Source organism: Petromyzon marinus, chromosome 57 (assembly GCF_048934315.1).
Source record: "Petromyzon marinus isolate PM22_M1 ecotype Great Lakes invasive population chromosome 57, UKy_Petmar_22M1.pri1.0, whole genome shotgun sequence".
In the NCBI taxonomy this organism is placed as follows: Eukaryota; Metazoa; Chordata; class Hyperoartia; order Petromyzontiformes; family Petromyzontidae; genus Petromyzon; species Petromyzon marinus.
This window is the reverse complement of record NC_133723.1, coordinates 2,744,515-2,770,470: the sequence shown is the minus strand read 5'-3', so window position 1 is coordinate 2,770,470 and position 25,956 is coordinate 2,744,515. Positions and strand designations below refer to the sequence as shown.

The 25,956-nt window shown below is 57.8% G+C and overlaps 1 protein-coding gene across 1 annotated transcript; it reads left to right on the top strand.

Moving 5' to 3' along the window:
• Positions 1-285: 285 nt before the first annotated feature.
• Positions 286-24,870, top strand: LOC116954952 (semaphorin-4C-like). The gene is made up of 14 exons (XM_032975826.2): positions 286-568; positions 6,278-6,429; positions 6,804-6,866; positions 8,315-8,416; positions 8,835-8,949; positions 9,297-9,413; positions 9,920-10,071; positions 10,851-11,032; positions 12,446-12,590; positions 13,067-13,268; positions 17,451-17,572; positions 21,935-22,098; positions 22,480-22,541; positions 22,918-24,870. The coding sequence occupies exons 1-14, from the start codon at positions 451-453 to the stop codon at positions 23,397-23,399; spliced, it is 2,178 nt and encodes a 725-aa protein (XP_032831717.1). The 5' UTR covers positions 286-450; the 3' UTR covers positions 23,400-24,870.
• The last annotated feature ends 1,086 nt before the right edge of the window (positions 24,871-25,956 follow it).

Genomic DNA, 25,956 nt, shown 5'->3' with positions numbered 1-25,956 from the left:
CCCGGCATTTTGACCATTCGGAAGCCAAACGCCTGTCCCCAGGTGTGTTGGTCGCGCCTGCCAAATGTACAGGTGACACTTCCCCCCCTCGCCACCCCCGTGCCATCCCCATCCTCTCCTTTTTCCTCATCCCCCACCCACCTCCTTTTTCCTCTCCCCCCCCCATCCTCCTCCTACCTCCCCCCACATCTACATTAAATTTTAATTCGCTCACGTGGCTTGTAGATGAGTCACGCCGCCGGCAGAAGCTGCGTCTCTTTTCCACGTGGGTGACTCCGCGACGCCCTCCCCCCCATCCGCTCGCAGGCACGGGGCTCCAGCCGGGTCCCCTCGGTCCCTGGGCCCTGACCCCCACCACCTCCCGAGGGGGTAGGGGATGTGTTGGACGAGGGCACTGCGACCCCGGGACCTGCAGCCAGAGGCGACCACCAACCTCCTCCTCGCTCCGCCATGACCAAGCACCACCTCCCCGTTCTGCTCCTCGCCCTCACGGTGATGCTGCCGCCGCTGTTGGGGTCAGAGGCTCAGGAATTTCTCGCCGTGCCGAGAGTGAAGATATCCTACGATGGTGAGGATACGGCCCAGTCCTCCCGTGTGCCCAGGGCGTCCACGTGTCCCCACGCACCCCCCCCCCCCCCCGTGTCTTGCACGTGTCCCCACGCACTCCCCACTTGCACGTGTCCCCACGCACTCCCCACTTGCACGTGTCCCCCACCCCACCCCCGTGTCTTGCACGTGTCCCCACGCACCCCACCCCCCGTGTCTTGCACGTGTCCCCACGTCTCCCCCACGCACGCACCACCACGTGGTCTTTATTTTGGTTAATATCGGGGCGGGTTTGTTTTGCATTCCAAGTATTATCTCCCGGCCCGGCAGATTGTAACAATGATGCAAGTTTGTTTGTCACAAACAGAATCTTTGTTGATAGAGGAAAAACCCGATGAGCTGGGAGGATCTTTTTTCACAGATGTCCAGTTCGGGGCGGGTCAGGGAAGTTACAACAAACACACACAAACAAAAATAAAAAGACAAAGATCCCCCGTATAGCCTGCACAGACTGTAGGGGCAAGTGGTGTTAGCGAGCAGCACCTATAAAGGCCGACACGGCACACGAGGGGGTGGGGGGCCAACACCACGCCCGGCCGCCTTTGTCTCCCCAGTGGCGATGTTTACGCACTGCACCAGGTACTCATTTGAGGCTGTGTCGACCTAGGGGAGGTCCAGGACTGGTTCAGATAATCGCTATCACTGGTGTTGGCCATGCGCGGGAATCGAACCTGGGTCACCAGGTTCGTAGCGGAGTGCACTAACCACTGCACTACCGCTCCCCACCAACAACAATAACCGCCATTTGCCACTAAGTGGCAGTGACGTCACCACGACGCCTGTGCCAGGCTATGTGCACATTGAGGCCACGTGAAGTGTCGAACGCCCGCTGGCAGGAGGTCATGGGGCAGACCCAGGTGCCACGGGTCGACTGACTGAGATGACTAGCTGACCACCTGTGCCCCCTACTGCGCCAACTTTCTGTGCTTTAGCCTCCCAGCACTCTGCTCATTGTTGTGAGCGTCGCTCCTCCGCCCTCCGTTGTTGTTGGAGGGCGACTGCCTCCAACTGCTTGGTAGCGTCCTTCACGAGCTTCCTCCACAGAGGCCGATCTTGACACCACTGGTACCAGTCATCGGCAAGTCCACTCAGCTCCACATCCTCCTGTACCGCATCACGCCATCTCTTCTCTAGCCCGTGCTGCGCCCGTTTAGCCCCCTCAATCCGGCCGAACAAAAGCTGTTTCGGCATGCGGTGGCTGGGCATGCGGGCTACATGACTCAGGCAATGCAGCCTTGCCTGCGGAGGAGCTCACCGATGGGACCTTGCCCAGATCTTTCAAGGATTTGTGAGCTCCTCACACAATCCAGCCTGGTTAAACCCAGGATGGATCGTAGGCAGGCTAGCCTAAACGTTTCTAACCGGCGAAGATGTTCCATTAGGGGGTCCACGTTTCGCAAGCGTAGAGAGGGGAGGGAATGACCGTGGCCGAGAAGAACTGAAGCTTCGTGTGGAGCGACAGACCAGGTAGTTTCCACACAGCGTTACGCAACCAATGAAAAGATATTGCCGCTCGACTGATTCGGAGTGAGACCTCTGCTGTTAAACCGGAGCCGGTCATGACCCCTACCCAGGTATGGGAAACTCTCCACTCTCTCCACAACTGCCCCATCACCAAGGGTGATGTGGGGGTGGAGTGTCCGATGGTACAAAATACCCAGGCAGGTGCTTAGTTTTGGTGGGGCTGATGGTAAGTCCCCACCTCTTAGTGGCAAGCTCCAGGTTCAGCAGCAGCGCCTCCAACTCTCTGAGTGAGTAGCAATTACCAGGTCGTCGGCATACATAACGTGGTTGAGCAATAGGGAGCCATCCCTTGACCGCACCCGGGCATCGATCAGCCTCCCATTGTATCTGTACCAGATGGAAATTCCTCCGGTACAGCTATTGAAGGCTTCACGAACTACGTGGTCAAAATAGATGGTAAATAATGTGGGAGCCAGAGGACATCCCTGTCGCACCCCAAAGTGAACAGGGAATGGCTCCGACTCCCAGCCACGTAGTTTTACCCGGGCCCGGTCACCATCATGAAGGTCCTTAATGATCGTAAGCAGAGAGTCAGGGACTCCAAAAGCACGAAGAACAACCCTGAGCCCAGGCCTACTGATGGTATCATAGACCTTGACCAGGTTAATAAAGCAGAGATGTAGGTCTTGTGGGAATTCCCTACACCTCTGCTGAAGCAGACGGACAGAAAATATGGCATCTGTGCAGGACCGCCCTTCCCTGAAATCACATTGGGGCCCCGCAAGCCTCTCCTCAGCGTGCCTGGCAAGGCGATGTTGAATAATCCTTGCCAGGACCTTTCCCGGCACACTGAGGAGTGAGATGCCCCTGTAATTGTTACAGTCTGTGCGGTCCCCTTTCTTAAAGAGGGGGACCACCAGGGCATCCTTCCAATCCTGCGAAACCTGTCCAGTGATCCAGACTGTTGTCATGTAGGGCAGTCTGTGCACAAATGCCACCCACTCACAGCATTTCGCTTGGGAGATCATCTCTGCCCGGTGCCTTTCCTGGTATCAGACTCTGGATCGCCTTCAGTACTTCCTCAACAGATGGCACCTCAGCCAGCCACTCACTCACAGGGGGTGACTTCTTCTTCCAATATTTGAGGCACCGCAGCCTCAGCAAGATATTTCCAGGATGAGGGATGTCCCCTCCCCCAGGACCTCATGGAAATGCTCAGCAAATCTGCAAATCTGTTCCTGGGAGTTGGAGATTGGATCACCATTCTTTCCCCTAATGATGGTAATAGGTGTGGCGCTGCAGGTTATTTTTTTGATGGAATTAAATAGCAATTTGTGATCGCGGGCCATTGAGGCAGACTCCATCTCCTCAGCAACCCGCGACCACCAACCATCCTTGCAGCGCCTCACGGCTCTCCGAACCTCCGAGCGAAGGCTGCGGTAAGCCTCCTCATTTTCCAACATGGGATGCTGTAGCGGATGAGAGTGGGCCTGTTGCTTTTTCTCAGCTAGCCTGAACACCTCCTTTGTCAGCCAGGTCTGGACCATGTGTAGTGACATCGGGGATGTCACTGTACGGTGCCGGCCCGAGAGGGCCACGGCACTGTCATCGCGTACACCCCGTAGGCGGGTGTAGTACCAGCCCTAGCGGGGCTCGGTGTGCGCTGGAATAGCGCGGGCACCACGCACAGCGCGCGGTGCGGGCTCCCACAAGGGGGAGTGGGAGAGTGTTAGCCCAGGGACAGGGTTGCCCCGGGCCATGGCACTCTGGTTGACCCCGTAGACACGTGTTCTGGAGTGTCCACAGAGAGGCCCCCAGGTGGGGGGGCTAGGGGGTGATCACGTGTCTGGGGGGAGCTCTCGAGGGGGATCGGGAGAGAGCTCGAACGCTCGAGAAGGCGGGCGGGGCTGAGGGCGGAGCAGCCCCAACCCATGGGGGAATATAAGGTGGGTCCCTGAGAGGCACCGGGGTCACTGCATTCTACAAGCTGAAGCTCTATGTCCTGAAGCTCTACGTCCTACAAGCTGGAAGCTCTACAGGCATCAACACGTGGCCGGGATCTGAGTGCGGGTCAGACCCTCCGTATAGGGTAGTTAGCTGGGTGGCCACCACCCTAGGCTGTATCTGGTGAAGGGGAAGTTACTCTTTTGTGTTACGTGTTGATGTTACAAATAAATGTGTTGCCTTTAAAGAACAACGTCTGCGACTCAGTTGGACTCACTACACGTGTACCCAAAGCAGCCATTACAGCTGCATGAGCCACAGTCCTAATCCTTGCCCATTTCCCCTCGACATCTTGAGGAGTGGGGGACGATGCCAACCCCAACCGCAAGCGATGATGAAATTCTCGCTTACAACTTTCATCAGCCAGCTGAGACCATGCCACTATGGGTTTGAATGGGGTCCTGGGTGTACATCCACTACCGGAGTGATATAATGGCAGCCGCATCATACAGATCACAAGTCGATGGTCAGTGGGCAGATCAGCTCCACGGTAGGTCCTGGTGCCAAGGACATGGGCCCACATCCGCTGTTCCGTCACTATGTAGTCCAGCAGATATTCTTGCTTGGACCCGGCATGCACCCATGATGTTGTGTGGATGCACCGATGCTGGAACAGCGTGTTGGTAATTACAAGCCCATGGGCTGCACAAAAATCTAGCAGCCTCCTATCGTTATTATTGAGCTGATCTGGCCCATGTCTTCCAATCACTCCAGACCAGGTGCTAGCATCATGACCATCTCGGGCATTGAAGTAAGTAACCACGACCACCACTCCCCCCGCCTCTGGTTGATGGGAAGGCGCGCCCAAAGTAGCCTGGGGCGTACAGCTTCCCACACCTCACCACCCCGCTCCCACGCCCCCTGCATTCTTTTGTTTAAGAGCCACCTCCTGTTGTTTGGCAGTCTCCTGCCCGGAGTAGAGGACTGTCCACCCCTCATGGTGGCAGGAGCCAGAGCCGGTCCACCGGACCTCCTGAATAACCACAGAGATCCAGGCGGTACCGGTCCAGGTACCGGTCCAGCTCCCGACAGCCTCTCCTCCGCAGTGAGTGTTCGAACATTCCACGTGGCCATCCGTTGTGGCTTTTTGTTATGTCTGGAGGAGCCCCGAGGGTAATAATTCAGCCTCCTGGCTCCGCCAAATGGAGCTTGGCCAGGAGACGTCATAGACGCCAGTCCCCCCAGGGCCTCTGGCAAAAGCTGAATACATTTTAAAATCGTAGTTCAGCGATAGTCAATTGAAGGTGGAGGGGTCACCAGCCCCTCGCACCCGTCCAGAGCCCCCATCTGGCCGCTGTGGCGGTTACAAACGCCAACAAATTGGCCCTCCGCCCACGGCACTGCCCACCACAGCGTTGCAGCTAACCGCTGCACTACCGCTCCCCACCACACACACATACACACAGACACACAAACGGACACCCAAACAAACACACAAACACACACATACACGCATAAACACACACAAATACACACACAAAGACACACACAAACGCACACACAACACACACAAGCGACAGGGTGTGCAAACGCGACAAATCTCAAAAAACGCCGCCCCTACCCCCGCGCCGCCAGGGCAACGACCCAGCAGTTATTTATTCATAGTGAAATTAGTGCACAGGGTCACTCAGAGGCAGGTTGCGTGCGGTCGGGTGAAGCGTGGGTACCGCCTATCTCTAGAGGGGGACATTGTCCACGGCCTTGCAGTCCGGCTCTGCGGAGGCAGCGGCGAGGGTTTTTGGTAGCTCGCACGGAGATGTTAAAACACTCCCTTCCTTCCTACCCGTGGGCACGGAGGTGCTACGGCCCATGCTCGCCGCGAGAACGCAGCGAATGTGTGCTTCACTGCTTGCATCCGTACAGGAGCGTGCCGCCCCCGTCGAATGCAATGAGTTTTCTCCCGGGCGCTCTGGCTGTCACGAATTGGCCCGACGACGCCTTCGCGTGCAGAGAGGACCGCAGAGCTCGGGCAAATGCCAGCAACGCCGGCCGCGCACTGCGAGGCCGCCGCCGCCGCCGCCGCCTTCCCCCTCGTCTCCTGCTACGCAGGCGATGAGAGAATCCGGTGCGGCTGCGGTGCTGCGTCTCTATTTCTAGCGCCGTCAGTTACTTCTGTCACTGCAAGGGCCTCATTCACCCCCCACCCCACCCCGCCGCCCCCCCCCCCCCCCACTAAACTGTTGCCCCCCCCCCACCCCTTCAGAGTTGGCGCAGGAGGAGGCGATGAGTTTCCGCGCCGTGCCCGACGCGTCGGCGCTGCTGCTGGTGCCGCAGCGCTCGGCGCTCTACGTGGGCGCGCGCGACGCCATCCTCGCCCTGGACGCCCGCAACGTCTCCCGCGAGCTCCACCCCGCCGTGAGGGAGGGGGATCCCCCACCCCCCCCCCCCCCCCCCACCGTAGCCGGGGGACCCCCTAGCCAGGGGATCCGGGGCACGGGGGCACCCGGGAGACGGGGACCAAGGGAGGCCCGGGGGGATGGGGTGACCCATGGGGATAGGAATCGAGGGGGACAGGGGACCCCACTAGCCAGGGAGACCCCCTAGCCAGGGGACCCGGGGCACGGGGGGATGGAGACCAAGAGAGATGGTCGGGGGGGACCCAGGGATTTGGGGATTGAGGGGGACAGGGGACACCATTCTAGCCATGGACCCCCAACAAACATGGAACGTTGGGCCAATGTCACGTTCGCTTTTCAAGGCTTGGTCCTGTGGGTCCTCTCACCCCACAGATCACATGGAAGGCCGACGAGCAGACGCAGGATGACTGCAGGGCCAAGGTCTCCCCCGCCGCCGTGAGTCTTCGCGCCGCGCGACCCGGCAGTAGCGTTGTACCGATCCGGCAAAGCCGGGCACAGTCGAGGAGGGTGGGTGAGGGGGGGAGACTCCGGCTCGCTGGGGCACTGGGCAAAGCTGCAGATACGGTGGTTTTTAGTCCCGAGTCATACATTCATTTGACTGAGCACATCTTAGGTGCCGCAAGGAGGCCGGGGAAGAGAGCGGATTGAGTTTCTTGAACAATTTTAAGATTTGGGTGCAACCGAGAGGGGAATCCAATGCGGAGTTCTTGAGTAAATGTCGTGGACAGAGCTCAATGGAAGGGAGGCCATGGTCGCTGACATCTTTAAGAAAGGACCTGCCTCACATAGAGCTAGACTAACATTGCCCACAGACTAACATTGTCCGCAGACTAACCTTGCCCAAAAACTAACCTTGACCAGAAACTAACCTTGCCCACAGACTAACATTGCCCACAGACTAACATTGCCCATAGACTCATATTACCCATAGACTAACATTGCCCATAGACTAACATTGCCCACAGATCGTAAAACCACATGAAGCAATTTCATTTCCTGTGATAATAAACGCCACCAACAAGGGGGTTCTGTTCCACCGAGTAAAAATATAATTTGAGTAGTTCCCTCGGTTAACGTTTTTAATCCGTTCCACAAAAAACTACCGTGAACGGGAAATAACTGTTAATCGAACACAGGCATTACATGAGTCTGTAAGAGAGGCTGTTTCCACTGCCAAAACAGAAAACGCAACATCAGCAATCTTAACAAATCCAGTCGAGGTCTAAACGCTCATAAATGGGCTGAGGGCATGGCTCGGCCCCACTTACGAGCACTCGGATTGGCCAAAATCGGCACCCGCGTGCATAACGTTAAACGTTGCCCGCTCGTCAACATTTTACGTTGGTTGAAGCCGTGGGTCTCCGATGGGGAGGTGAAACGTTAACCGACGTCACCGTTAACCGACTGCATTTGGCTGCCACGGACGCGGACACTGCCACGGCAGCACAAATGGTCAGCAGCGCGCTGCGATCCAGAGGTCGCCGGTTCGATTTCATCTCTCATGGCGTGGAATTTGAAACAATATTGGGGGTGGGGGGGGAGGGCAAGTTTCTTAATTCCTCCCCCCACCGCCTCTGCCCGGGCCGTCACGAGTGGTGGTGGGGTAAAGCGCGGGTGCCTGCCACGTCTCTCCCGACGCCTCTCCCGTGGACGAGCATGCCGTCAAAGGCCTCCAGCGGGCGAGGCCCCTCACTGCCAGCAATGGCGCCGAGCAAGAACTTTGCAGGGCTCGGCCGGCTCGGTCGATGTCGTCCCCGATTGCACCGTCGGCAACCGGTGCGCCAATCGGCGCTCCTCCGCCACCGGGGCCGCCGCGTGGAAGCCACCGGCCGCCGGTGACCATGCTGCCCCATCGGCTTTTTGTTCCTCCGCTGCGCGCGCAGGCCGTCAACTGCTACAACGTGGTGCGCACCCTGCACCTGCTCAACGACACGCACCTGTACGTGTGTGGCACCTACGCCTTCCGGCCCATGTGCGCCTACGTGGTATGTGCCCGCCCGCCCGCCCGCCCACTCCGCCTACCCACAACAATCGCCTCTTGTATACGTTTCCCTTTGAAGGCCACACAGTGTTTTCGACGAACATGTGTCGACTTGGTTAAACAAAATAAATGATGAGGCTGCTGCTGCTCCTCCTCCTCTGCCTGCGATCCCAATTGGGGAACCTGCAAGGTAATTTTTCAGCACTGGGGATGTTTTGGAAAGGAGTGGAGAGAGGCCCCCCCCCCACCCCCCTCCACGGTTGCCCCGGCCACCCGACCTGCCTCGTGCATCGGTCACGGTTCACTTCACATTTATCCACTGCTGGACGAAGGCCTTGCCATGCCACGCCGTGTCGGTCACCTCCCTCTCTCCCCGCGGCGCCCCTCTCCTCCCCCCTCATGCCCCCCCCCCCACCCACCAGGATCTGAACTCCTTCTCCCTGGTCGCCAGCTCCGTGGGAGGGGGCCCTCAGCTGGTGGATGGGAAGGGTCAGTGCCCCTACTCACCCTCGCAGCGCTACGCCTCCACCATGGCCGGTGAGCGCATCCACCCTTCACCCGCCACTCACCCCTCACCCGCCGGCTCACCCCTCATTCACCCCTCCCGCCACTCACCCCTCCCTCCAATCTAGAGACACGCTCTAAGTGAACGACAGGAAGCATGCATTTAATTTCTTGCAACCACGCTCAGGCCCCCTGCCGGCCACGCCACCCTCTCCTGCGATGGGGGCCTTCGTTCCGCCAGTTCCTTCCGGAGGGTTTGCACCATCGAGCGTGGCACGATACCACCAGGCTTCTCCGGGCCCCCCCCCCCCCGGTCCTGCTACCGTGACGGCTCCACCACCACCGCCCTCTCTGTCACGGCGCTTGTGCGCGCGCTGCAGGTGGGAAGCTCTACTCCGGCACGTTTTACAACTTCCTGGGCACGGAGCCCGTCGTCATGCGCAACATGGGCCCCGACGACCCCCTGCGCTCCCTCTACAAGTCCTCCTGGCTCTCCGGTAAGTCCCCGCGGAGCACCGGCGGCCGGGGAGCAGTGGGAGAAGCTGAGAGCGGAGAAGCAGAGAGCGTCTGGAGCAGGGGAAAGCCAGGACCGGTGGAGACCGATGGGGAACCAGCAGGGTGCAACAGGCGCTGGCCCTCCTCCCTCTCGTCACCTCGCTTGACCCGAGAGCGTTAGGTTCTGGGATCCGTCTCGCCTGAAATCAAAGAGTTCGAAGGCCACTACTGGGCAGCAGCAGCAGCAAATGAAGGAATGGAATGGAAAAAATGGGAGGGGGGGGGGCGGTGGTAGGAGGATTTTGCCCAGCATTGGTAAGTGACCGGCTGACAACAGCAACAACAACAAACAACAGCACGGGTCCAATGCGGCAGTGACACCGTATGGAGAGCACTCAACTCCTGCTCCCGCTCACCCTCCCCCTGCTCCTCCCCGGGCCCATCTGCCCCTCCCCCCTCGCTCTCCAACCTACTGCTCCTCCCCCCCACCCCACCCCCCCCCCCACAGAGCCCGAGTTTGCGGCGGCGGAGCATGTGGCGGAGAGCGAGGAGGGCGGAGACGAGGACGACAAGGTTTACCTCTTCTTCACGGAGGCGGCGCAGGAGTTCGACTTCTACTCCAGCAAAGTGGCGGTGCCCAGGGTGGCGCGAGTATGCACGGTGCGGACACGGTGGGCGGAGTGGGGGGGGGGTTGACACACGGGCGGACAGCGGACACAGGTGCAAGGGAATACGAGGAACTCCGGTCATACACGCAGTGATAATAATAATAATGCAATTTAGAACGCGCGCAAATTTGCGGACGTAACGGCCGCAACTCGGAGGCGCGGAGCCAAGCTCGGAGTCGCTCGAAAGCGTGGTTATAGAGGTGAGTTTTTAAGTGTCTTTTGAAGGAGGCGATTGAAGTGATGCTGCGAATGTGCAGAGGGGGGCTTTTGACAAGCCATCGAACAAGGATGGTCACCGCTTGGCACGCCTTCAGATGTGCTTTTGCGGCTGTCTAAAATGCGCTTCCTTTGCCGAAATTAGGAAGCCGCTGTGAGCTACGCACCTTTTAAATCATCATCATCTAAACTGACAAACTAATTTCTTTAGAAACTGCTTTTTGTGTTTAGTTTGTTGTCCTTCCTCCGCACCTCCGACTGGCACGGTTGGCTACGTACGGTGCGATCGAAGTTCACCATACATACACGCGCAGCAACGTGCAGCAATGGGGTGCACAGTGATACGTGAAGACTGGGCCAGGGGGAAACGGGGAGACGCGGCGGGATGCGGGCATATGAGAAACCCAGGGAGCCGGGGGGACACGTGGACACACGGCAGTCAGGCGCATGCCTTTAAAGTGCTCCGAGTGGCCCGTTTCGGTTGCCCCGGCGTGTCTCTCCGTCCGCGACGGTGCCCTTTGACCTGCACGGCCGCCCCTCCCCGCTGCGCCACAGGGAGACCGCGGCGGGCAGAGCTTCCTGCAGAGGAAGTGGACGTCATTCGTGAAGGCGCTTCTCCCGTGCTCGGTGCCCGGGGAGAACCTCTTCTTCCCGTCGGTTCGCGACGCGTTCGTGCTGCGGCCGAAGGAGGGCTGGCGTAACGTCACATTCTACGCCGCCTTCACCTCCACTGCCGCGTACGACGCGCCACGGTTGAAAGCGACGACGCGTTGGCGCCGTCCTTTCGTCGGTTGCCTTGTCCGTCTGTCCGTCTGTCCGACCGCCCGCCCGGCCGCCCACACGCTCGCAACATGCGATAACTCATATGTAAATCATCACCTGCCCCCCCCGCCCCCCCCCCCCCGACCCGTGTAGGATCGCCACGCACATATTTGCAAATCCGCGACCCAGGTAGGATTCCGGCTCATGGGCAACATCAGTGACGAATATCTGGACCGGTCCTGGGTCTCCTCTAGGTCGAACCAGCCTCAAATGAGTACCTGGTACGGTGTGTTTAAACATCGGCATTCGGGGGACAAAGGCGGCCGGGCGTGGTGCTGGCCACCGACCCCATCACGTGCCGTGCTTACTTGTGTAACGTATCGACTGTTTGACTTGCATCCCACTGAGATTTTTGCACACAGCGTTGATGTACGGTGCTTTTTCTGGAAGACTTTGCTGTTTTTTCCTGGATTTTTCTGTTGCGTGTAGTCACTTTAAGATGTTTTCTTGTTCATGTTTTTGTTTGTTGTGGTTGCACCCGATTCAAGAGCAGCATGGCTCACAGGGCTATACCTAGTAAATTAACTGAAATGAAATGAACTCAACTGACTTCAGACACTGACTGTAGGAGGGCTTTTAATCTATTTCTCGTTGGCATACAGACTATACACCTGGTAGACTATATAGCGAATTATGACGATGCTAACTAAGTACAGTAAAACCTTGGATTGCGAGTAACTTGGCCTGCGAGTGTTTTGCAAGGCGAGCAACATTTTAAAATAAATATTAATTTGATAAACGAGCGAGGGTCTTGCAACACGAGTAGTGTACGTATAGACGCTTTGTCTGCTGAGCGTCACGTGATCACACAACTGATATAGAGTGCTTTGATATACGAGTACGCTTTGGATTACAAACACGTTTCCGGAACGAATTATGCTCGCAATCCAAGGTTTTACTGTACTGAGGCAACTACACAGCGCCGACGAGGAGACAGCAGCGACGACGATGACGAAGATGACGACGACGAGGACCCCAAATTCCCCGCCATGCCCCGCCCCAGGCCACGCCCCTCTCCGCAAAGTCTCTCGCGGGTTCTGGGAGCTTCCCGATAGACCTCCTTTTTGACCCTTGGCCCAGTTCTTCTCCCGCTTGTGGTCACTCACGCACACTTAGGCCGTGTGCTGTTCATTTGCCACCCGCGATTAGTCCTTACAGCCGCCAGTCGGCGCACTGACGCTACACTTTCATTGGCGCTCGCGGTCTGTGAAGGTTATAAGGGGGATCTTTATCTTTGTGTGCTGTGGGTACCGACGCGTGGTTGCCGTGGCTACCGACGCGTGGTTGCCGTGGGATCTGACGCGCGGTCGCTGTGGGCGTCCTTGCAGGGGCAGCGGCGCCGTCTCGGCCGTCTGCTCGTACCGCATGGACGAGGTGCAGCGCGTCTTCTCCGGACGCTTCAAGCACCAGGGAGGGGCCGACCAGCGGTGGGCCCCCTACGCGGGGGCCCTGCCCGCACAACGGCCCGGATACGTGAGTACCGGCAGTGCGCGCCACGGTACACGCCACGGTACACGTCACGGTACACGCCACGGCACACGTCACGGCACACGTGACTGTACACGTCACTGTACACGTCACTGTACACGTCACGGTACACACCACTGTACACGTCACGGTACACGCCATGGTACACGTCACTGTACACGCCACGGTACACGTCACTGTACACGTCACTGTACACGTCACGGTACACGTCACGGTACACGTGGCTGTACACGTCACTGTACACGTCACGGTACACGTCACAGTACACGCGACGGTACACGTCATGGTACACGTGACTGTACACGTCACTGTACACGTCACGGTACACGTCACAGTACACGTCAGGGAACACGTGACTGTACACGTCACAGTACACGCGGCGATCGCTGTTCGCGCGGTGTGGACTCCAGTACTGGCTAGGACACGTGGCCCTCCGCTCCCCCCCCCCCACCCCCTCGCAGTGCCCCCTGGGCTGGGACTCGCAGATGCTGCCCTCCGAGACGCTCAACTTCGTCTCCGACCACCCCCTGATGGATGAGGCGGTGAAGGCCGAGGGGGGCCGGCCCTGGCTGCTGGTGCCGGGAGTGGCCTACAACCGGCTGCTGGTGGTCGACGTCGCGGCGCTGGACGGCAAGAGCTGGAGGACGCTGCTGCTGGGCACAGGTGGGGGGGGCCCAACACACGGAGACCCCCAACACACGGAGACCCCCAATGCACAGAGACCCCCACACACGGAGACCGCCACACACGGAGACCCCAACACACGCAGACCCCAACACACGGAGACCCCCAACACACAGAGACCCCCAACACACAGAGACCCCCAACACAGGGAGACCCCCAACACACGGAGACCCCCAACACACAGAGACCCCAACACACAGAGACCCCCAACACACGGAGACCCCCAATACACGGAGACCCCCAACACACAGAGACCCCCAACACACAGAGACCCCCAACACACAGAAACCCCGAACACACAGAGACCCCCAACACTCAGAGACCCCCAATACACGGAGACCCTCAACGCACAGAGATCCCCAACACACAGAGAACCCCAACACACGCAGACCCCCAACACACAGAGACCCCCAACACACGCAGACCCCCAACACACAGAGACCCCCAACACACGGAGACCCCCAACACACGGAGACCCCCAACACACAGAGACCCCCAACACTCAGAGACCCCCAATACACGGAGACCCTCAACGCACAGAGATCCCCAACACACAGAGAACCCCAACACACGCAGACCCCCAACACACAGAGACCCCCAACACGCAGACCCCCAACACACAGAGACCCCCAACACACGGAGACCCCCAACACACGGAGACCCCCAACACACAGAGACCCCCAACACTCAGAGACCCCCAATACACGGAGACCCTCAACGCACAGAGATCCCCAACACACAGAGAACACCAACACACGCAGACCCCCAACACACAGAGACCCCCAACACGCAGACCCCCAACACACAGAGACCCCCAACACACGGAGACCCCCAACACACGGAGACCCCCAACACACAGAGACCCCCAATACACGGAGACCCCCAATACACGGAGACCCTCAACGCACAGAGATCCCCAACACACAGAGAACCCCAACACACGCAGACCCCCAACACACAGAGACCCCCAACACACAGAAACCCCTAACACACAGAGACCCCCAACACACAGAGACCCCCAACACACAGAGACCCCCAACACTCAGATACCCCCAATACACGGAGACCCTCAACGCACAGAGATCCCCAACACACAGAGAACCCCAACACACGCAGACCCTCAACACACAGAGACCCCCAACACACGCAGACCCCAACACACAGAGACCCCCAACACACGGAGACCCCCACACACGGAGACCCCAACACACGCAGACCCCAACACACGGAGACCCCCAACACACAGAGACCCCCAACACACAGAGACCCCCAACACAGGGAGACCCCCAACACACGGAGACCCCCAACACACAGAGACCCCAACACACAGAGACCCCCAACACACGGAGACCCCCAATACACGGAGACCCCCAACACACAGAGACCCCCAACACACAGAGACCCCCAACACACAGAAACCCCCAACACACAGAGACCCCCAACACTCAGAGACCCCCAATACACGGAGACCCTCAACGCACAGAGATCCCCAACACACAGAGAACCCCAACACACGCAGACCCCCAACACACAGAGACCCCCAACACACGCAGACCCCCAACACACAGAGACCCCCAACACACGGAGACCCCCAACACACGGAGACCCCCAACACACAGAGACCCCCAACACTCAGAGACCCCCAATACACGGAGACCCTCAACGCACAGAGATCCCCAACACACAGATAACCCCAACACACGCAGACCCCCAACACACAGAGACCCCCAACACGCAGACCCCCAACACACAGAGACCCCCAACACACGGAGACCCCCAACACACGGAGACCCCAACACACAGAGACCCCCAATACACGGAGACCCCCAATACACGGAGACCCTCAACGCACAGAGATCCCCAACACACAGAGAACCCCAACACACGCAGACCCCCAACACACAGAGACCCCCAACACACAGAAACCCCTAACACACAGAAACCCCGAACACACAGAGACCCCCAACACTCAGAGACCCCCAATACACGGAGACCCTCAACGCACAGAGATCCCCAACACACAGAGAACCCCAACACACGCAGACCCCCAACACACAGAGACCCCCAACACACGCAGACCCCCAACACACAGAGACCCCCAACACACGGAGACCCCCAACACACAGAGACCCCCAACACTCAGAGACCCCCAATACACGGAGACCCTCAACGCACAGAGATCCCCAACACACAGAGAACCCCAACACACGCAGACCCCCAACACACTGAGACCCCCAACACGCAGACCCCCAACACACAGAGACCCCCAACACACGGAGACCCCCAACACACGGAGACCCCCAACACACAGAGACCCCCAATACACGGAGACCCCCAATACACGGAGACCCTCAACGCACAGAGATCCCCAACACACAGAGAACCCCAACACACGCAGACCCCCAACACACAGAGACCCCCAACACACAGAAACCCCTAACACACAGAGACCCCCAACACACAGAGACCCCCAACACACAGAGACCCCCAACACTCAGATACCCCCAATACACGGAGACCCTCAACGCACAGAGATCCCCAACACACAGAGAACCCCAACACACGCAGACCCTCAACACACAGAGACCCCCAACACACGCAGACCCCAACACACAGAGACCCCCAACACACGGAGACCCCCACACACGGAGACCCCAACACACGCAGACCCCAACACACGGAGACCCCCAACACACAGAGACCCCCAACACACAGAGACCCCCAACACACGGAGACCCCCAACACACAGAGACCCCAACACACAGAGACCCCCAACACACAGAGACCCCCAACACACGGAGACCCCCAACACACAGAGACCCCCAACACACAGAGACCCCCAACACACAGAAACCCCCAACACACAGAGACCCCCAACACTCAGAGACCCCCAATACACGGAGACCCTCAACGCACAGAGATCCCCAACACACAGAGAACCCCAACACACGCAGACCCCCAACACACAGAGACCCCCAACACACGCAGACCCCCAACACACAGAGACCCCCAACACACGGAGACCCCCAACACACGGAGACCCCCAACACACAGAGACCCCCAACACTCAGAGACCCCCAATACACGGAGACCCTCAACGCACAGAGATCCCCAACACACAGAGAACCCCAATACACGCAGACCCCCAACACACAGAGACCCCCAACACGCAGACCCCCAACACACAGAGACCCCCAACACACGGAGACCCCCAACACACGGAGACCCCCAACACACAGAGACCCCCAATACACGGAGACCCCCAATACACGGAGACCCTCAACGCACAGAGATCCCCAACACACAGAGAACCCCAACACACGCAGACCCCCAACACACAGAGACCCCCAACACACAGAAACCCCTAACACACAGAGACCCCCAACACACAGAGACCCCCAACACACAGAGACCCCCAACACTCAGATACCCCCAATACACGGAGACCCTCAACGCACAGAGATCCCCAACACACAGAGAACCCCAACACACGCAGACCCTCAACACACAGAGACCCCCAACACACGCAGACCCCAACACACAGAGACCCCCAACACACGGAGACCCCCAACACACGGAGACCCCCAACACACAGAGACCCCAACACACAGAGACCCCCAACACACGGAGACCCCCAACACACGGAGACCCCCAACACACAGAGACCCCCAACACACAGAGACCCCCAACACCCAGAGACCCCCAACACACAGAAACCCCCAACACACAGAGACCCCCAACACACAGAGACCCCCAACACACAGAGACCCCCAACACTCAGAGACCCCCAATACACGGAGACCCTCAACGCACAGAGATCCCCAACACACAGAGAACCCCAACACACGCAGACCCCCAACACACAGAGACCCCCAACACACGCAGACCCCCAACACACAGAGACCCCCAACACACGGAGACCCCCAACACACGCAGACCCCCAACACACAGAGACCCCCAACACACAGAGACCCCAAACACACGGAGACCCCCAACACACGGAGACCCCCAACACACAGAGACCCCCAACACACGGAGACCCCCAACACACGGAGACCCCCAACACACGGAGACCCCCAACACATCCCTGAATTCCCAGTGTTGGGCCCCGGCCCCTGAATGGACGCGTGTGTCTGTGCCGCGTCTCGGCCGCCCCCCCAGACGCGGGCGCGCTGCACCGCGCCGTGCTGCCGGAGTCGCGCGGAGATCCTCACCTGGTGGAGGAGCTGCAGGCGCTGGGGCAGCAGGAGCCTGTGCTGTCCATGGTGCTGACCCACGACCAGGTGACCCCTCCTAGTGCGGTGCACTCACAACTCACAGCTAGTGCGGTGCACTCACAACTCACAACTAGTGCAGTGCACTCACAACTCACCCACTAGTGTGGTGCACTCACAACTCACAACTAGTGCGGTACACTCACAACTCACAACTAGTGCGGTACACTCACAATTCACAACTAGTGCGGTACACTCACAATTCACAACTAGTGTGGTGCACTCACAACTCACAACTAGTGCGGTACACTCACAATTCACAACTAGTGTGGTGCACTCACAACTCATCCACTAGTGTGGTACACTCACAACTCACAACTAGTGCGCTGCACTCACAACTCACAACTAGTGTGGTGCACTCACAACTCACAACTAGTGCGGTGCACTCACAACTCACAACTAGTGCGGTGCACTCACAACTCACCCACTAGTGTGGTGCACTCACAACTCACAACTAGTGTGGTACACTCACAACTCACAACTAGTGCGGTGCACTCACAACTCACAACTAGTGCGGTGCACTCACAACTCACAACTAGTGCGGTGCACTCACAACTCACAACTAGTGCGCTGCACTCACAACTCACAACTAGTGCGGTGCACTCACAACTCACAACTAGTGCGGTGCACTCACAACTCACAACTAGTGCGGTACACTCACAACTCACAACTAGTGTGGTGCACTCACAACTCACAACTAGTGTGGTGCACTCACAACTCACAACTAGTGCGGTGCACTCACAACTCACAACTAGTGTGGTGCACTCACAACTCACAACTAGTGCGGTGCACTCACAACTCACAACTAGTGTGGTGCACTCACAACTCACAACTAGTGTGGTGCACTCACAACTCACAACTAGTGTGGTGCACTCACAACTCACAACTAGTGTGGTGCACTCACAACTCACAACTAGTGCGGTGCACTCACAACTCACAACTAGTGTGGTGCACTCACAACTCACAACTAGTGTGGTGCACTCACAACTCACAACTAGTGCAGTGCACTCACAACTCACAACTAGTGCGGTGCACTCACAACTCACAACTAGTGTGGTCACTCACAACTCACAACTAGTGTGGTCACTCACAACTCACAACTAGTGTGGTCACTCACAACTCACAACTCACCCACTAGAGCGGTACACTCACAACTCACAACTAGTGCGGTGCGCTCACAACTAGTGCAGTGCACTCACAACTCACAACTAGTGTGGTGCACTCACAACTCACAACTAGTGCGGTGCACTCGCAACTCACAACTAGTGTGGTACACTCACAACTCACAACTAGTGTGGTGCACTCACAACTCACAACTAGTGCGGTACACTCACAACTCACAACTAGTGTGGTGCACTCACAACTCACAACTAGTCTGGTGCACTTACAACTAGTGTGGTACACTCACAACTCACAACTAGTGTGGTCACTCACAACTCACAACTAGTGCGGTGCACTCACAACTCACCCACTAGTGTGGTGCACTCACAACTCACAACTAGTGTGGTGCACTCACAACTCACAACTAGTGTGGTGCACTCACAACTCACAACTAGTGTGGTGCACTCACAACTCACCCACTAGTGTGGTACACTCACAACTCACAACTAGTGCGGTGCACTCACAACTCACAACTAGTGTGGTACACTCACAACTCACAACTAGTGCGGTGCACTCACAACTCACAACTAGTGCGGTGCACTCACAACTCACAACTAGTGTGGTGCACTCACAACTCACAACTAGTGTGGTGCACTCACAACTCACAACTAGTGTGGTGCACTCACAACTCACAACTAGTGCGGTGCACTCACAACTCACAACTAGTGCGGTGCACTCACAACTCACAACTAGTGTGGTGCACTCACAACTCACAACTAGTGTGGTGCACTCACAACTCACAACTAGTGTGGTGCACTCACAACTCACAACTAGTGTGGTGCACTCACAACTCACAACTAGTGTGGTGCACTCACAACTCACAACTAGTGCGGTGCACTCACAACTCACAACTAGTGCGGTGCACTCACAACTCACCCACTAGTGTGGTGCACTCACAACTCACAACTAGTGTGGTACACTCACAACTCACAACTAGTGCGGTGCACTCACAACTCACAACTAGTGCGGTGCACTCACAACTCACAACTAGTGCGGTGCACTCACAACTCACAACTAGTGCGCTGCACTCACAACTCACAACTAGTGCGGTGCACTCACAACTCACAACTAGTGCGGTGCACTCACAACTCACAACTAGTGCGGTACACTCACAACTCACAACTAGTGTGGTGCACTCACAACTCACAACTAGTGCGGTGCACTCACAACTCACAACTAGTGTGGTGCACTCACAACTCACAACTAGTGCGGTGCACTCACAACTCACAACTAGTGTGGTGCACTCACAACTCACAACTAGTGTGGTGCACTCACAACTCACAACTAGTGTGGTGCACTCACAACTCACAACTAGTGTGGTGCACTCACAACTCACAACTAGTGCGGTGCACTCACAACTCACAACTAGTGTGGTGCACTCACAACTCACAACTAGTGTGGTGCACTCACAACTCACAACTAGTGCAGTGCACTCACAACTCACAACTAGTGCGGTGCACTCACAACTCACAACTAGTGTGGTCACTCACAACTCACAACTAGTGTGGTCACTCACAACTCACAACTAGTGTGGTCACTCACAACTCACAACTCACCCACTAGAGCGGTACACTCACAACTCACAACTAGTGCGGTGCGCTCACAACTAGTGCAGTGCACTCACAACTCACAACTAGTGTGGTGCACTCACAACTCACAACTAGTGCGGTGCACTCGCAACTCACAACTAGTGTGGTACACTCACAACTCACAACTAGTGTGGTGCACTCACAACTCACAACTAGTGCGGTACACTCACAACTCACAACTAGTGTGGTGCACTCACAACTCACAACTAGTCTGGTGCACTTACAACTAGTGTGGTACACTCACAACTCACAACTAGTGTGGTCACTCACAACTCACAACTAGTGCGGTGCACTCACAACTCACCCACTAGTGTGGTGCACTCACAACTCACAACTAGTGTGGTGCACTCACAACTCACAACTAGTGTGGTGCACTCACAACTCACAACTAGTGTGGTGCACTCACAACTCACCCACTAGTGTGGTACACTCACAACTCACAACTAGTGCGGTGCACTCACAACTCACAACTAGTGTGGTACACTCACAACTCACAACTAGTGCGGTGCACTCACAACTCACAACTAGTGCGGTGCACTCACAACTCACAACTAGTGTGGTGCACTCACAACTCACAACTAGTGTGGTGCACTCACAACTCACAACTAGTGTGGTGCACTCACAACTCACAACTAGTGCGGTGCACTCACAACTCACAACTAGTGCGGTGCACTCACAACTCACAACTAGTGTGGTGCACTCACAACTCACAACTAGTGTGGTGCACTCACAACTCACAACTAGTGTGGTGCACTCACAACTCACAACTAGTGTGGTGCACTCACAACTCACAACTAGTGCGGTGCACTCACAACTCACAACTAGTGCGGTGCACTCACAACTCACAACTAGTGCGGTACACTCACAACTCACAACTAGTGTGGTACACTCACAACTAGTGTGGTACATTCACAACTCACAACTAGTGTGGTGCACTCACAACTCACAACTAGTGTGGTGCACTCACAACTCACAACTAGTGCGGTGCACTCACAACTCACAACTAGTGTGGTACACTCACAACTCACAACTAGTGTGGTACACTCACAACTAGTGTGGTACACTCACAACTCACAACTAGTGCGGTGCACTCACAACTCACAACTAGTGCGGTGCACTCACAACTCACAACTAGTGTGGTCACTCACAACTCACAACTAGTGTGGTCACTCACAACTCACAACTAGTGTGGTCACTCACAACTCACAACTCACCCACTAGAGCGGTACACTCACAACTCACAACTAGTGCAGTGCACTCACAACTCACAACTAGTGCGGTGCACTCACAACTCACAACTAGTGCAGTGCACTCACAACTCACAACTAGTGTGGTCACTCACAACTCACAACTAGTGTGGTCACTCACAACTCACAGCTCACCCACTAGAGCGGTGCAACTCGCTACTAGTCTCAAGTACTCGCCACTACTGTGACGCGCTCGCTATCTCTGCGCGTCGACTGGTGACGTTTATTGGCGTGGCCGAGCCTGACCGCAAGCTCGCGTGCGGTGCGTGTGCGGTCCTGTGCGCCGTGCGGCGTGTACGTGCGGCGTGTACGTGCGGCGTGTACGTGCGGTGTGTACGTGCGGTGTGTACGTGCGGCGTGTACGTGCGGCGCAGACCTCGGTGGTCGTGGCCGGCCCCGCGGGGGTGGTGCAGCTGTCCGTGTGTCGCTGTGGCCGCTACCGCGCCTGCTGGGACTGCGTACTGGCGCGGGATCCCTGCTGCGCCTGGGACCCCCAGCGGAGGCTGTGCAGGCGTCACGGCGGGGAGACCGGCACCGGGTGAGCGGGGCGGCAATCGCACAAAGACAAAGACACCCCCCCCCCACCCCGTAGCCTTCGCAGACTGTTGGGGCAAGTGCTGTGTGCGCGTGTGGGTTCATCTATGGGGGGATACCGGATAACCTGGAGAAAACCCATGCAGGACAAGGGAACATGTTCCACACGCCGACAAACACACTCTCACTCACACACACGTACAAAGATCCCGCATGTAGCCTTACAGCTCAGTCGTCAATGGTGTTGGCCGTAAGTGGAAATTGAACGGGGGTCGCAGGGTTCGTAGCGCGGCGTTCTCACAGCTGCCCCACCGCTTAGACACGCATTCGCACACACACATGTACATTCCCTTACACCACTGCTCCCCCCCCCCCCTCTCCACAGGTCGTGGCTACAGGACGTGAGTGGTGGTGACGCGACGACGCTCTGCTCCGCTCACCCGCCAGGTCGGTGCTCACCGCGCCGCACCCCGCCTCCAGCCTCACCTCCCCCACATCGCCGCGTGTCTCCGCTGCCTCTCCCTCCCCGTGTCTCTCCCTCCCCGTGTCTCTCCCTCCCCGTGTCTCTCCCTCCCCGTGTCTCCGCTGTCTCTCCCTCCCCGTGTCTCCGCTGTCTCTCCCTCCCCGTGTCTCACCTCCCCACCACTTCCCGTGTCTCCGCTGTCTCTCCCTCCCCGTGTCTCTCCCTCCCCGTGTCTCTCCCTCCCCGTGTCTCTCCCTCCCCGTGTCTCTCCCTCCCCGTGTCTCCGCTGTCTCTCCCTCCCCGTGTCTCTCCGCTGTCCCGTCCTCACCGTCGTCTCCGCCGCCCCCGCGTCGCGTGCAGACGTGGTGGCCGTCCGCGTGGCGCTGGCGCCGCTGCTGCTGCTGCCCTGCTCCCCCCCCTCCCGCCTGGCGCGCCTCTCCTGGGAGCGAGACTCCGGCCCGGCCCCGGGGCAGCCGCTGCCCGAGGCGGGCCTGCTGCTCCGCCAGGGCGCCCCCCCGGCCCCCCGGGATCTCACGGGCACGTACCTGTGCTGGGCCGAGGAGGCCGGCCACCGGCGCCTCGTGGCCAACCGCACGGTGGTCTTGGCGGGCGTGGTGGCGAACGCGGGCAGCGCGACGGTGGCGGCGGGCGTTCTGGCCACGCTGCTGGTGGTGGCCGTCGCCGTCGTGTGCCTGCTCGTGTGCTGCGGCGGCGGCGACGGCAGCCGCCGCGGCTACAGCCCGACGCGGCTCGACAACGGCGAGCAGGCGGCGGACGCCGCGGGGATCCGGCTGCAGCAGGTGCCCGGGAACAACGGCACGGTGGGCGAGACGAGCGCGTGACGGCCTCCCCACCCGCGAGCGATGGCCGGAGCGCGCCGCGTTGACCACACCGCCGGCGCGGGACACGGTGAGGGGGGGGGGAGGGGTGGGGGGGTCGAGTGTCACCGCGGCGGAGGCGAAGACGAGTCGGTGGGTCTGCCATCGCGACGACAGCAAAACACGGTTGAGACTCCCGTGACGATTGGACGCCCACGCGCGGCGGATTCACGGCTCGCGAGCCCGCCCAAGGGTGCGCGCGCGAAAGCCCCCAAAAGGAAACGTCAGGCGGCCGGCAACAAAACGGCACCACCGAAGTCGTAACGACGCGCGCGGTGCGCTGCGTCCTGGGGCTTGCGGAGCGCGCGCCGCGCGTGCCGCTGGCGCTGTTTGTGCGGGCGCACGGGCTCGCGTGCCCGCCGCGCCGAGGCCGTCGACTAGCCGTGAGGCAGGCGATGCCACAGCACGGGGGAGCCCACAATGCTGGAAGGGGCCCCAAGCATTGGGATACAAAGAAAATAAGAGGAAACGGGACGGGACGGGGCAGAGGGTGGGGGTGCCCATCGTTTAATTCCTCGCACTACGAGGGGCCATGCCAACGACACTCCGCCAACCGGCTCCCCCACAGGGTCAGCGTGGTGGGTAGGGTCTCCACTTGTCCTGGCTTAAAAAGTCCCGTTTCTTTGTCAGTGGCGTAGGAACAGTGCCGGATCATCCTCGTAGCAAAAGTCGCTACAAATGTAGTAGCTACGGGCCCCGCACTTTCAAGGGCCCCGCGCTAAACGCTTTCAAGCTATCAATTCCGGTTCAGTGATTCTGCACTTGCTCTATTACTACAGTACTATACCGCCTTCAACTTTTACGAACGACTGGGTGTTTAAGGTCAGCGATTTGTCGTATTTGGCTGTATAGCAAATGAAAAAATACAATTACTTTACTGTGCAAGTATAAAAAAGTATGTGTTTTAATATTTACGTGTTTTTTTAAATTTGGTGCCCCTTCACAACAAAAATACAGGCCCACCACTCGAGCTGAATCCGGCACTACTTAGGAAAAACAGTAATCGTGATCCGCCACTGAAGACAACGTGTTTACACATAGCTCCCCCCTCTCCCGATGATGCTGTGAGATATTCTTCCTCCTGTCACATTGTCCTGCTTGCTGTTGCACCTTCTGAGATGGTAACGGTCGCGGGTTGATGAGGAACCAGAAGTCGCCCACGATGATGTGACCACATGACCATCAGGGGCCATCCATTTAGTACGTACGCATGGAGGGGGTTAACCAAAATGCGTGCGCTTGCGTATGGGGGGGTCTACTGACAATGTACGTATAGGAAACGGGGGGGGGGGGTGAAGCCTTGATAATAATTTGTCTACATTGGCCTTCAAATTAGTTAGTCCAGCGGTGGACTATCTGTTTGCTTAAACACGTTAACATTATTCATATTTGATCGTTTCTGCGTGGATTAAATATCGGCCGTTCTATAGGATTCGGGGGGGGGGGGGGGTGCGTCACGCTGTACGTACGCAGGTGGGGGGGGGGGGGGGTAAAAAGTACGCGTGCGTACAGGGAGGGGGTCAAGTTTTGACAGATTTTTGCGTACCTACTAAATGGATGGCCCCTCACATGACACCGTCTGACCCTAACAGCTGCTGCTGCTGCTTCTTTAGCTGAAAACATCGGCCTGTGTTTTCTTGTGCTGTTGTTTCAGCCTCTGTGTGTGCGTACGTGCTGTTTTTATGCAAGGGGAGCGGTAGTGCTGCGGTTAGCGCTACGCTGCACTACAAACCTGGCGACCCGAGTTCGAGTCCCGCTCACGCCCAACGCCAGCGACAATTATGTGCACTGGTCCTGGGCCTCCCCTAGGTCGACTCAGCCTCACATGAGTACCTGGTGCGGTGTGTAAACGTCGCCACTCAGGAGACACGGACGGCCGGGTGTGGTGCTGGCCAGGCCTGCCTGTATAGGTGCTTGCCGACAGCGCTTGCCCCGACAGTCTATGAAGGCTATCTGGGGGATATTTGTCTGTTTCTTTATACTGTATAGTAGGGGAGTGGTGGCGCAGTGGTGAGACCACTGTGCTCGGAACCTGGCCAACTGGGTTCGATTCCTGGCCACGCCATTCCCATCACGTGGCTGCAGGCAGGAAACCCAAACAACAGTGCAGGATTCCTTCATTATCTTTATCCTATATTTATACAGCGCCGTTATCCAAGGCGCTTTGCAAGAGTTGTGAGCGGTACAATGAGGGTAGCTAAAGGTGATACGGTGAATAGGGATGGGGGGGGGGGGTTATGGGGAGGGAGGTGAAGTGGGAACGGGGATTACGGGGGGTACCTAGAGGGATGGAGGGAAGGATGGGCCAGGGAGAAGAGGTGAGGGGTCTTGAGGGAGGAGCGGAGACTCGCCTGGGAGAAGGTGCTTCTCGCTACGTGCGGAGGGGAAGTTTGTCCCAGTGCAAGGGGGCGAGTAGGGATAAGGAGCGGAGACGGTTATTGTGCACAATCTCTCTCACCAATTTATCTAATCGATTTTCTCACGTCACATTCTCACCACTTGATCTCATCAATTTTCTCAC